Below are 12,758 nucleotides of genomic sequence, written 5' to 3'. Positions count from 1 at the left end.
TTTGAACAAAAATATGTCCTACCTTTACCCAAAGCCTTCGCAATGACTCCTCAAAAGCCCTATATGATCTTGAGTTGAGGGAAGACTACATTAGTGGATACTTACATAAGGGGCAAGCATATGGTACTTAGAGCCGGACTTAGGGCCTTTTCTTTGTGAGAGATGAGAAAGAAGTCCATTCACCTCGATTTGTGTGCAAATACTCTAAAAAGGCTAGGTTCACTTAGGGAAAGTCGAGGATGTGTGAGTTTGGATTCCACAATGACCAAAGAAATTGAGAAAGGTTCCTTGATGAAATGTGTCAACTCTTGATGCTCTTGTGTCGCACTTGATCCACAAGTTTTCAAAGTTTAAATGTGTTAATGATGCATTCGCATTGAGGGCAATTGTTAGTCCCAATTGATGCTTGTTGACGTTACTTTAGGATAAACATGAATTACTTGGGTGTTTTCCATTGAGGGGTAGGTCTCATTTTATTTGCTTGAGGACAAGCAAAGGTTTAAGTTTGGGGGAGTTGATAACTGTGATTTCTACATGTTGTATACCCATTCTTACCAAATCTTTGTGCATTAACTGCCATAAATTAGTCCCAAAATGCTTACAAGTTGCGCTTGATTGCAGGTTTGAGCGACAAGATGACAAATACCAAAGATCGGCTCAAAAAGGAGTGAAATCTGCCAAGTGTCAAAAGACAACTGAAGTGGGGAACAAAATGACCTGTGTGGTTCGCACTGATGTATCACGCGGCTACACAGGAGAGTTCAGAGGCGAGGTTATTTCAAGGTCAACCTGCGCAGTCCGCACTACTTTGCCACGCGACCGCGCAGGATAGTTCAGAGACCATGCAATTTCCAAGTCAAGATGCGCGTTCCGCGCTCCTTTCCACGTAGTCCGCGCCCAAGAGTGTCAGAGACTTAGTCATTCAAGGCAAAAGCCCACGAGGCCGCACACCTAATCCGTGCCGTACGTGTGGATGAAGTTCAGAGAGGGTGGATTTGGACCAAAACACCCTATGCGGTCGCGCGTCACATTTGTGCGGTCCGCGTCCCCAGTGTCAGAAGCTAGATATGAAGACCCAAACCCCTACGCGGTCGCACATCATTTGTGCACGGTCCGCGCTAGACCCTCATGGGGGATTTTTGTCTGGTTTTTCCTGTGTAGTATAAATAGGACATTTTACTTTTTAGAGGAGAGTTTTTTTTTGTTTTTATCAGATAGCAGCTGAACTCGAGACTTCATAGTTTTAGCCTATTTTGGGCAATTTCTTCTAGTATTAACGTGGATTTGAGTAGATTAACATTGTAGTTAATTATTATGTCAATTTCATCTACTATTTCTTCAATTTCTGTTTCTATTATGGCTAGCTAAACCCATTAGCTAGGGTTGTGGCCCGACCCTAGTGTGGGTAATTAATGGATGTGATTGTTTAGCGCATGAATGATGTTGGGTATTTGTTATTGGGATTAATCTTATGTTTTCATTAAGATTTGGTGGTTGTAAACACTAAGTCTGGCGTAGTGAGTCTTGACACTTCTTGAGAAAGAGAGTCTATGACCCCAAGATTAATTCCAACAAGGAATTGGGATGGACCCATGAGAATGGTAGTCCCAATTAACAGGTTAAACCTCGAGAGAGTAATTACCCAACTTGAACCATAAGTTGCTTGGGCAAATTGGCCTACCCAATTGGTCTCGAGAGAGTCAATTGGGCAAAATCACTCTCTCTACCGAGAGGTGTGAGAGTGGGTGCAAAAGTGCAACGGTTATAGCATAAGTCCCATATTTATCATTCTTGCATTAGGAATCTCTACCCGTTAGTTGACCACCTAGGTACATGCCACGACCCTAGTGCCTTTCTCTATATTACATACAACTTAGAATCAATATCTTAGCCTAACTTAGCTTTAAACTTGTAGTTGATAAATTGTAGTTGATAATCAAAAGAAAACAAAAAAAATGTTAGAAGATCAATTAGGAGCTAAAACATAGTCCTAGACCATACAAACACTCAACTCCAAATTCAAGCTCCCTGTGGAAAATTGACCCCGATACCACTATTGGGTAAAAGTATTAGCGCCCACTCTTCCTTAGGTTGAGTCCGCTGCGATCAAATACCCATTGCCTTTGTGGTGCAACACTTGTGCATTTATTGAACAACTATTGTGAGTATATTGTATAGAGCCTTTGGTTCTAAGTGTGGGGTCATATTTGATTTGCACTTTAACCTTAGGTGGATGCCTTGATTCATTCTCACATTTAAATTGGTTGTTTTGTAGGTTCCAATGGATCGTGACGATACTAGCAAAGGAAAAGGAGTATGAAAGTCTTCGACTACTTCTCCCCCTCTTAAAAAGCGCAAGCAAGCAAGGGGTTATCTCGACAAGCCAAAGGGAATCAAGTTGTTGAAGGGTCAAGAAGGGCATCTTCGGGACCATGACCCATATTGTATTTAGTTTGTGAGGACGTTATCTAGTGGTATCACAACTTTGAGGCATATGGGCGGTATGTATTTGAGATGGGGATCAATGTGACCAATTTTGGAGAGGAATTTCCATTATGTGCTAGCCCGGTTGAAAAGTATAAGATGGACAAGTTCATTGAGTGCCTTGGACATGCAAACTTGAGCATGGTAAAGTAGTTGTATGCGAATTGGAACGAGTATAGGTTCATGTCATGGGTTAGAGGGAAGGAAGTGCTATTGGATAAGGAGTCATTGTGCAAATTCTTGTGGGTTAACTATCCAAACCCAAGGAGGTTGCAAAAGTTTGTGAGGTGCCCGAGATACGTTGCTAATCGTTACACTCTATTTGGCCTAGATTCTAATGCTAAATGGATGAGGACAAAGAGTGATACCCACAATGAACTTCTCAGAATTAACTTCAACATAACTACCAAGGAGTGGCAGAACTTTGTGCAAGTTAGACTAATGCAGTGGAGCACAACACTGGTTGCACCCGAGCTAGGGTGTGCTTGATTTTCTTCCTGATGATTGGGAGGCTATTCAATGTGGGTGATATTATGTTGGGGGAGATGACTCGCACTCGCTTTGGGTGAGATAAAGAGGTTCTTCTTTGATAATCTACTGACACAGTGTATGCTCTCCCATGAGGTACCTGAGTACCCCAATTATGATGTTATGGTAGAGGCTCTGAAGGGACTAATGGATATTACTTCATTATAGGATTCCACTGCCAACCTGAGTCCGGCTTCTCGGAATGAGTGGGAGGTAAATTTCAACAGGTATCTTTACGGTTCACTGAACTTGATGATGAGCTGGATATGAGTGACTGATGAGGAGCAAATCCAGTTGTACAATGATCAGTCTAGTCTTTCAAAGGAAATGTTGGGCATTGCGTTTGGCAGTCCCATTCACCCATCGAGAATGAAAGTACCAACAAGGGATCTGATGATGAAGATGACGTAGATTATGAGGTCACAGGACAATGACTTTGGTACCCCTTGGAGCAGATGATGATGCGCCCAGAGCTTTGATTGGTGGGCGTTCTGAGGATGAAGGTTCAGAGTATGCCCGAATAGGTCAGAGTAGCCGGGATTTTTTCTCTCCACCTTACTTTTGTTTTGATTTCTTTTATGTATCGGGGACTATGAATAACATAAGTGTGAGGTGGGGGAATTACCTGTTGAATGTAATTTTATAAAAAAAATCTTATTTTTTAGAACTCGTAGTTAGTAGTAGTTTAGTTTAGAGTAGTATAGATTTATTTGGGGAAAAACAAAAATATAGAAAATCGATAAAAAATTAGAAAAACTCAGACTTTTCTCGACGATGGATCTCTTGGACAACTTTCTTGAGGGATTAAGATCCGATTAAATATATCCAAAAGATTTTCTTTTGCTTTTATTAGGATAGTTAGGTAGTAATTCCCTTTGTTTTTCTTTGGGCACCAATTCTTTTCCAAGGGTGTAGCTTGAATCATGTACTTTGCTTTTATCTTTTAGAAGTAGGATAGGAAAAAAAATGAGTTGCCATACATACATATGATACGTTTGGTGTTGGAACTTTAGACTATGGCATACGTTCTGTCTTCCTATTGTATATGATTTGAAATAAGATGCCTAAGTGAAATAAATAGCCTAATAAGTGACGCATGTTCTCAGTTGATTGACTTGTATGTCACCTAATGCATTATTAATTAAAATTCTCAATTATATGTGCTTGCTTGACTTGAGAGTTGAACATAACCATCTTGATTGAATCATGTACAATGTGTGTGTAAGGATTCGTAATATTCTGTGCTATCAGGTATAGTCTAGAACTTGCATCGTGTGTTAATCGAAGCAAAATCATTAAGTTGTGCTAGTCTAGGAGATGACGTAGGCAGTTCTTTGCTTGATCATAGACGTACTTGTCACTTAGAAATGAAAACAATTTATTGTTAGCCCTTTTGAGCCTATAGACATTTTCTTTGGCACCCATATTATAAGTTGTATCCCTAATTTGTTCTTAATTTAAGTTGGTTGAACCTTTACCTCTGAAGGCACTTAGTCGTTAAAATAAGTAAGGTGAGAGATTGGGAAGTAGCTTTCGAGTGAAACCATGAAGGGGCCCATAAGGTGCACTAAAGTTGTACAAAGGTCACTAGCTGATAAACCTTAATGTATGGAGTGTGTGTAGGAAAAAAAGAGAGACAAAAGAAAAAAAAAAGGAGAAAAGAAAAATGCAAGGAAAGAAAGTCAATTAATGTTTATAGTCAAAAAGAAAAAAGAATGAAAAAACAACAACTCCTAATCTTACTAATTCGTTCTAGTGGGGATGCAAAAGTGCTTAATTGAAAAAGGGGATATGTTGTGTATGAGTTGTGGCAAGTGAATTAGTTGAGAAGAATGTTTGCTCGACTTGTGAGTGTAGTGTAGATGGTTAGTCACTATTCCTAAATATATCCTACCTGTTCCTTGGCCTACATTACAACCCGGATAGACCTAATTGATCCTAGATATGGAGAGCTTAGATTAGTAGCGATGTACACTACGGGCAAGGTTATGGTACAAGCATGGGATGCACATGAATTTCTTTATGAGAGTAAGTGACTTTTGTTCAATTGTGTGGTGTCTTAAATTATGTTCAAGTTATATTTGAATGTGTGGACTATTTTTATATTTATTCTCTTGTTTGTTGGTGAAGGCACATGATCTCATAATAGATTGGTAATGTTGTTAACTTCTCTTGTTGGGTGAGTTCGCCAGTTGAGAGTGCTTAATGGTAACAAGTCAGCTTTTGAGGTAGGGTGGTTATGGGTAGGTTGGTTGAATTGAAATATTTATACTCGGGCATGTTAAAAACTGGAAGAATATGAATTTCGTATATTCATGCTTGATTGCCGTTATCGACCATAGTCAAAGGTAGAGTGTATGGTTGAAAAATTGAATTGATCCTCCATAGTTAAGATGTAAATTGTTGGGGTATAGTTGACAGTTCCATTGCTCGAGAGAAAGTAAGAGTTTAAGTGTGGGGTGTTGATATTCGACTTAAAGTATGTATATTTATATGCATATTGCGTATTATTTTACTCATATTTCGTGGATTTTATATGTGTAATGTAGTGATTTATTCTAATTCATAGTATTTTTATGTGTAGGAGTCACCCAGAGGCAATGTGGGATGAAAGTGCAATATTTGAAGTAAAAAGAGAACAAAGCGAAAATATCGCCCAATGCAACGCCCAGGCCAGCACGTCGCACTGCCTGGAGCGCAGTTTACAGTCGTGAAATTTTTTTGGCACAGTCCAGCACCAGGGCTAGCATGACGTGCTTCCCTAGATGCTAGGTGACAGAACAATCTCCTATTTTGCTCGGGACAAAAGTTTTACGGCCTTACGCATCTCAACTCGTATAAAAAGAAGTCTAAGCCTATTTTGGAGGGGAGATGCCACTTTTAGAGGAAAACATACACACAAAACACTCGGGAGCAAGGATTCTCAGTTTTTCTTCATCTTTCTTAGTATTTTCAACTATTCAACACTTATAAAATTGATAAACTTTATCATGAGTGGCTAAACCCTATAAGTTTTGGGCTTGTGATTTAGCCATGAATATTTTTGTTCGAAATTGACATTACCTTGATTATAATTCAATAATATATGGTTGTTTCTTCAATTTTTTGATTAATTGCTTAATTGGCTGACCAACAGTTAGGTCCTATTTACTATTTATATTATGCTTGGGAAAGCTACGTTTAGATTAAAGAAGAACTGAAGAGGGCATGATCTTAACTATGAGTGGAACAGATTTGTGGTTAGGATAGGAATATACCTAGTCACCATGCTCAATTAAATATCGTAATCTTAATGCGTTCTTAATAGATTGATTCCATAGAAATATTTGAATAGAGGAGTTGTAATTCGGGAGAATGTTATGAGGGCAATTACTCGATTAATTAGCAACCATGCGTGAATTGTATGAAAGGAAAAGTTAATTAGAGCACAATAGGATTGTCAAGTCGATCACAGCCATGGAATGTTCGTCTCTATTGAATTCTCAACAACCATTCTCTGCGTGTTTAATTAGTTAATCGTTGTATTCATTGCTTAGTTACTATTACACTATTAAACTCTAATTGACTCGACTGAATAACAATTTTGGTGAAATTAGTAGGTAGTTAACACAAGTCTTTGTGAGTTCGACACTCTTCTTATCATAATATTACTTGTACGATCACGTATATTTGCGTGTGCGTTTGAGAGCAACAATTTAATAAGAAAGATCAGGAAAGACACATCAAAGCCCAGAAACTACTAAAATAAAAATTGCACAAGACATTAAATAGAGACCAAAATTAGCAAAAAATTACACATCAAAAAACTATTTTAGCAAAAAGTTTTAAAAAAATCACACCTCCACATTAGAGGTGTACATAGGTCGGGTTGGTTCGGATTTTATAATTACTAAACCAAACCAATTGTGTCAGGTTATTAAATCTAAAGACCAAACCAAACCAATAAAACTCGGGTTTTTCAATCTCGGTTTTTCTGGGATTTTCTCGGGTTTTTCGGGGTTTTTTTCCCGGTAAAATCTTCGTATAACAAAACATATAATGTATGCTCAGAATATTTCTTTAATCCTAGTAAGATACAATTATATAAAGTATTTTCCAAGAAAATAATACAAAATATGAGATGTGTCATGGTATTATCCTAAAATATTCAACAATAAAGACAATAAATTTATGTAATATAAATATTGCTAATTAAAAAGTTATAATGAAAATAAACATAATCTAAAAGTACTAAGTCATGCTAAAATAAATAGACTAATAAGGGAGTATTAATTACATGACTAAACGCTAAAGAAAATAAAATAGGTTATGCATTTTTATCTAAATTATTGCAAAACAAAAAATAGATATTCGATACATTCTCGTTCGTAATATTGAATTGAATGTCTTTTGTTAGCATTAGTATTGATTTGATTTTGGTTTGGGCTTTTGTTAGAATTATTTAATTTACTAATATTAATGGCTATAAAACTTATTGGAGCATTCAAAAGTTCTAAGTCCAACCTTGAAATAATACCTTAAAAGATAAAATTATGAAAAATTTTAAGAAATATTTATAAATTACATCACAATAAGTATATTTATATATTAAATATATCTAAAATTTCTATATATGTAATGTCGGGTTGTTTGGTTTCGGTTTGACTTTCTTTAATTAAAACCAAACCAAACCAATTATGATCGGAGTTTTTTTTTCCAACGCCAAACCATAGTCAAGTTTTTTTTCTCGGTTTGACTCGGATTATCGGGTTGGTGCGGTTTGTCGGTTTCCTTTTTACACCCCTACTCCACATATCAGTTCCCATTAGATATCTTTTTAATTGTGATTGTTAGATTGATGGAAACTAAAAGTGCTCTTTTTAAATAAACTTAAAAAACAAAAGTGCTCAAAGGTATATCAAATGGACTATTTTAGTCTTTACTACCAAATATAAAGGATCATTCTTGTCATTAGGAGATGTTAGAAAAGAGGTTAACGGTAGGAGCATGGGAACTCCCGCGAGTTTCCGACTTTTGAAGAATACCAAACCTTCGCCTCCTTCTTTAATTCATATCTCCATGGCAAGACCCAGCCACAGACTATCCCTTTCCTTCTTCCCCAAACTTCCCAACACCCTCTTCTTTCATCTTCCTCCTAATTTTGATTCTTCTCAAGCAAAGAATCAAAATTCCTCCATGTTTCTTCAATATAAACCCTTACCCACTAGTCAAACCCCATCAACACTACACCTTTAACAACTGTACATTTTTCTCCTTCTTGAAATCGTTTCGACAATTTTAGTTTTTAATCCAAAAAAATGGCCTCAGAGCAAGCTCCGGTTGAGATGCCAGCCAACTTTTCGAAATACACGAAAAGGGTGATGTTGAAAACTATATTAGGACGTACTGATGGTGGGGTTGGGTTAGTTCGTCAGAGTGTAGTAATTGGGGGGTGGGTTAAATCCTCTATGGAGATCAGAAAACAACCTGTAACGCCACCACCAGCGGCTCCTGCTCCTCCGGTTGTGAGTCCAAAAGATGTTACCTGTTCTGAAGTATTTCAATCTCGGATACCACTATTTAGGTCTATTATGAAGGTTTTTGGGGCAGGGGAATATCGTGTACGTGAAAAATTGGATGTTGTTGTTCGAAAGGCGCCTCAGCCCTCTGTCTCAATATTGCAAGTTAGTGATGGTTCTTGTGTGACAAGTCTTCAGGTACATTCTATGATATGATCTCTTTCTGTTTGTCAAAATGTCTCTTTCAAAATGGTTTCTGTATTTGAGGCTCACATGATTCATCTCTCAGGTTCTTGTGGACTCAGCACTAGCGAATCCGTGCCAAGTTATGCCAACTGGAACATGTGTATTAATTGAAGGTGTATTGCAGCAGCCATCAATGCAGGGGAAACATTATGTTGAGCTGCAAGCAGAGAAAATCTTACATCTTGGTTTGGTAGATGAATCTAAGTATCCATTATCTAAGAAACGATTGCCTCTGGAATCTTTAAGAGATTGTTCCCACTTTCGGCCACGGACAACAACGGTGATATTCACTATTACATTTTGCTAGCTTTTTAATTTTCTCATGTTAGGTGCCTCTCTCTTGAATTAATTGCTAATTAAGGTCTTTAGGAGTTTCGTGCACAGTTGAATAAAATTGGATTGGTACTTCATATTAAACCTCTTAATTATGGATCTTGAAACTGGAGTACAATATAATTTCTCAAATCAAACTTGGAACTTCTTTAATCAGTTCATTTTAAGTTATTTGGTGGGCATATATTCCCTTCTTGTAATTTGCAGGTGGCATCTGTCATGCGAATTCATAATTCCCTTACTTGGGCAACTCATGCCTTCTTCCAAGATCAAGGGTTCCTTCACGTTCAAGTACCCATAATTACAAGCACTGATTCTGAAGGTTTTAGTGAGAAATTTCTTGTTACCACTCTTCTTAGCAAGGGGAAAGAGTATGACCAAATTAGTCCCGCCAAAAACGCTGGAGTCAGTGTTGAAGCCATCCGGGCTTCTATCAAAGAAAAAACTAAGAAAGTTGAAGAACTAAGCAGAACTAACAGCAATAAGGAAGCCTTAGTTGCTGCACAGCAGGACCTGAAGAAAACAAATGAGCTAGTATCACAGCTGGAAGCTAGGCAAAAAACAAAATCTGGAATCACAATTGAAACCAGACAATTTGACTTCTCTAAAGATTTCTTTACACGCCAGACTTATCTAACAGTTTCTGGTCGTCTTCATCTTGAGAGTCAAGCCTGTGCTCTTGGAAATGTCTACTCATTTGGCCCCAGATTTAAAGCAGAGAAATTAGAGTCCAAAAAGTCATTAGCTGAGACATGGATGGTAGATGTTGAAATGGCCTTCTCAGAGTTAGAGGTATAACTTCTAGTGTATAATTGCAGGGGGATATTTCCCATGTTTCTCTTGTTCATTACTAAGTTTTGAACTTTTGCCACAATTTCAGGATGCCATGGATTGCGCAAACGACTTTTTGAAGTTTGTATGCAAAAGAATCCTAGACGGTTGCATGGAAGATCTACAATTTGTCTTGAAAAGAATAGACAAATCTGTTATGGAGCGCCTCCAATTTACCATATCAAGTTCATTTGAGAGGATTTCTTATGCCGAAGCCATAGAAATTCTGAGACAGGTAATATTCATTTTGTCATGATTTCTTGAATGTCTGGCAAAATCTTTAAAAATGGGTACTTCATAGTAGTGTAATGGTATGAGAACAGGTTGCTGGGAAGAAATTTCAGAGTAAGATAGAATTGGGAGTTTCTTTGACCGAAGAACATGAAAGGTACCGACTAGTAGCTTTCCAGGATAAATTTGATAAGGGTAAGGCAAATATTTCTCATTAATTTCTTATCTGTGGTTGCAGCTATTTGGTTGATGCGATATATAAAAAACCAGTCATTGTATACAACCATCCAAAAGAACTTAAGCCATTTTATGTCCGTTTGAATGATGATGGCAAAACAGTTGCAACATTTGATGTGATTCTACCAAAGGTAATATAGAAAATTTGATTACGTTGTCTTCTATTACTAATTCACATGATAATAATCCTAGCAACAATCTCCATTTGTAATTAAGCTTAACACCAATTTATCTGCAGGTGGGAGCTCTGATTAGGGGAAGCCAAAGTGAAGAACGGTTCAATGTGTTGAGCTCAAGGTAAAAAATTCACTTTGAATATTCAGATGAATTGCTTTTACCCCTTCAGATATATTGTGCTAATTTGTTCAAGTTTATTTGTTGGCAGAATGAAGGAACTGGGCTTGCAAAAACAGCAATATGAATGGTATCTAGATCTTCGCAGGCATGGCTCTGCCAAAACCTCTGGTTTCAGCCTAATGCTTGAACCTTTGGTGCTTTATGCCACTGGCCTGAATGATGTCAAAGATGTTGTACCTTTCGCTAGAAGTTTCGGCAGAGCCAATAACTAAGTCCTTAAGGAAAAGGATATGCCACCAAATTGATGAATGTATATTCAAAAGCTTGTAACTTGAATACAACAATTTGTAATATATCTCAAGTACATACTAGTACAGCTTTTCTCTGAGCAGACAAAACTTTTGTTGAACTGTCTGCACTGAGCTTGCTCATACACTTGTAATTATTGGAAATGTGAATGTTACTATGAAAACACAAACAAGTAAAAACATTTCATGTTCTTAATACATAAAGCATTACACAACAACTGACTAAGGTCTCGAAACTTTCATTGTGTAGTAGTTCATTGACACATTGGCTAATTTCTCTTTCGGGTCTAAGGGAAAGAAAAATGGGTAGAGTTCATAACGAACGTAGCAACTGCTATATAGGATACGACATCCTTTCCTGTTTAAGCAAATAGTGGGGAAATTGCCAACTGCTGTGGCCAAGCATTGAGCACAGTCTATCTCGGGTATGTCCCTTGTGCATTGCATCAAGGCATATAGAGTAAGAAAAGGTGATAGTATACTCTTGCCTTTTCCAAGTCCTTTGTTCATTGGCACAATAGCCTCTGCAGTTATTTGATTCTTTAGTTGCGCTAGTTTCTTATTGAAGAAGTTGGTATCAGATACAAAGTCGACATTGTAGTAGAATATACCAGGAGTTGTTTCAACTTGTCCCAAAAAATTCTTAGTATTGTACCTCAAGAAGCAAAAGTCATACCAAATTCTGGCATCAGTTTGGTCTGGACAGCGTTTTCGGATCTCCTTTGCTGCGTCCTTGATGCAACTTAAGCATTCATTGCTGCTAATATCTCCTCTGCATTGGTACAGGCCATAGACTAGGTTCGTAGCATCACCATAGGAGGTAGTACTGAAGATATCTTTAGCAGAAACTGATAATAATTCAGCTAACACCTTTCCAATATTTGCTGATGTTTTAGCATTATTGAATTTGGTTGCATCATTGCAAAAATTGCCCAGAGGATCGACAGACACTGCAGTGCAAATGCAGAAGAGAAGTATGAGAAAAAGACTATAGTGTAAGAAAGCCATGTCTTTTCTTGCATTTCTCCCAAGATTGTAGTACCCTTTTTGTACAAGTTGGCAACTGGTTGTGGATGGAGGATGACGTGGAGAAATAAGTTGACTTGGTTGACCTATTATTGCCTCCTAATTTATGAAGTTGGTTATATTCTAATTATCTATAGCATAATAGGTGAAACCAAAATTTAAAGTCAGTGCGTTCAAAGTGATAATAATTTTACTATATGTATACGTTTTAATTCTTTTTATTCATTTTTGCGTACACACAGTTTGAGCCAAAAGTAATGCGATCAGTAGAATTTTACCTATAGAATCCGCCTATGAGGATAAGGTTTTATACTAGTTATCCAAAGTCAGTACTATTAAATAAGTTGTTTGGCTTGTTGGCTGTTGGTATATGATGGCAGTCAAAAAAGGAGGCAAGTCATTGGCATATTATTGACTTCATTGGCAGCACTGTCCACACTCTACCATCAGTTCAAAAGACTGGAAGAGTCGAGGCCCGATGGCACTGAGGGACCACTGAGAAGCTAATCAGGAAAGAAGATATTTTCCACATTATAAAGCTTTTTTCTTCGGTAATTCAAGCCTAAGAGTCAATTATTGTATCCGATCAAGTTAATCAAGCACAGTAGCATTTTTTATTAGTCATTGAATAACTTGCATTATGTTCAGATGCTTGAAATCCAAGAGAAATCTTAAATGTCTGTAGCGAATCAAAATTAAAGGTTTTTGAATTGTTGTTCATAACGGATGTAGCAACTAC

The 12,758-nt window shown here is 37.4% G+C and overlaps 2 protein-coding genes across 2 annotated transcripts; one reads left to right on the top strand and one right to left on the bottom strand.

The window, feature by feature from the left end:
* The first annotated feature begins 8,007 nt into the window (after nucleotides 1-8,007).
* On the top strand, nucleotides 8,008-11,175 carry LOC107790433 (asparagine--tRNA ligase, cytoplasmic 2). Its single transcript, XM_016612363.2, has 8 exons — nucleotides 8,008-8,708; nucleotides 8,800-9,036; nucleotides 9,297-9,881; nucleotides 9,970-10,155; nucleotides 10,244-10,308; nucleotides 10,390-10,519; nucleotides 10,627-10,685; nucleotides 10,774-11,175. The coding sequence occupies exons 1-8, from the start codon at nucleotides 8,310-8,312 to the stop codon at nucleotides 10,955-10,957; spliced, it is 1,845 nt and encodes a 614-aa protein (XP_016467849.1). The 5' UTR covers nucleotides 8,008-8,309; the 3' UTR covers nucleotides 10,958-11,175.
* LOC107790434 (cysteine-rich repeat secretory protein 55) lies at nucleotides 10,977-12,029 on the bottom strand. The gene has a single exon (XM_016612364.2). The coding sequence runs from the start codon at nucleotides 11,999-12,001 to the stop codon at nucleotides 11,216-11,218; it is 786 nt and encodes a 261-aa protein (XP_016467850.2). The 5' UTR covers nucleotides 12,002-12,029; the 3' UTR covers nucleotides 10,977-11,215.
* Nucleotides 12,030-12,758: the final 729 nt, after the last annotated feature.

This window comes from Nicotiana tabacum, chromosome 22 (assembly GCF_000715075.1).
Source record: "Nicotiana tabacum cultivar K326 chromosome 22, ASM71507v2, whole genome shotgun sequence".
Taxonomy (NCBI): Eukaryota; Viridiplantae; Streptophyta; class Magnoliopsida; order Solanales; family Solanaceae; genus Nicotiana; species Nicotiana tabacum.
The sequence above is the reverse complement of the archived record's forward strand: the minus strand, read 5'-3'. Positions and strand labels throughout refer to the sequence as shown.

Coding starts and splice junctions, on each gene's coding strand:
- LOC107790433 (XM_016612363.2), top strand. CDS start 8,310: ATGGCCTCAGAGCAAGCTCCGGTTGAGATGCCAGCCAACTTTTCGAAA. Junction 9,037..9,296: donor TTCGGCCACGGACAACAACG/GTGATATTCACT, acceptor TGTAATTTGCAG/GTGGCATCTGTCATGCGAAT. Junction 10,520..10,626: donor TTGATGTGATTCTACCAAAG/GTAATATAGAAA, acceptor ATTTATCTGCAG/GTGGGAGCTCTGATTAGGGG.
- LOC107790434 (XM_016612364.2), bottom strand. CDS start 12,001: ATGGCTTTCTTACACTATAGTCTTTTTCTCATACTTCTCTTCTGCATT.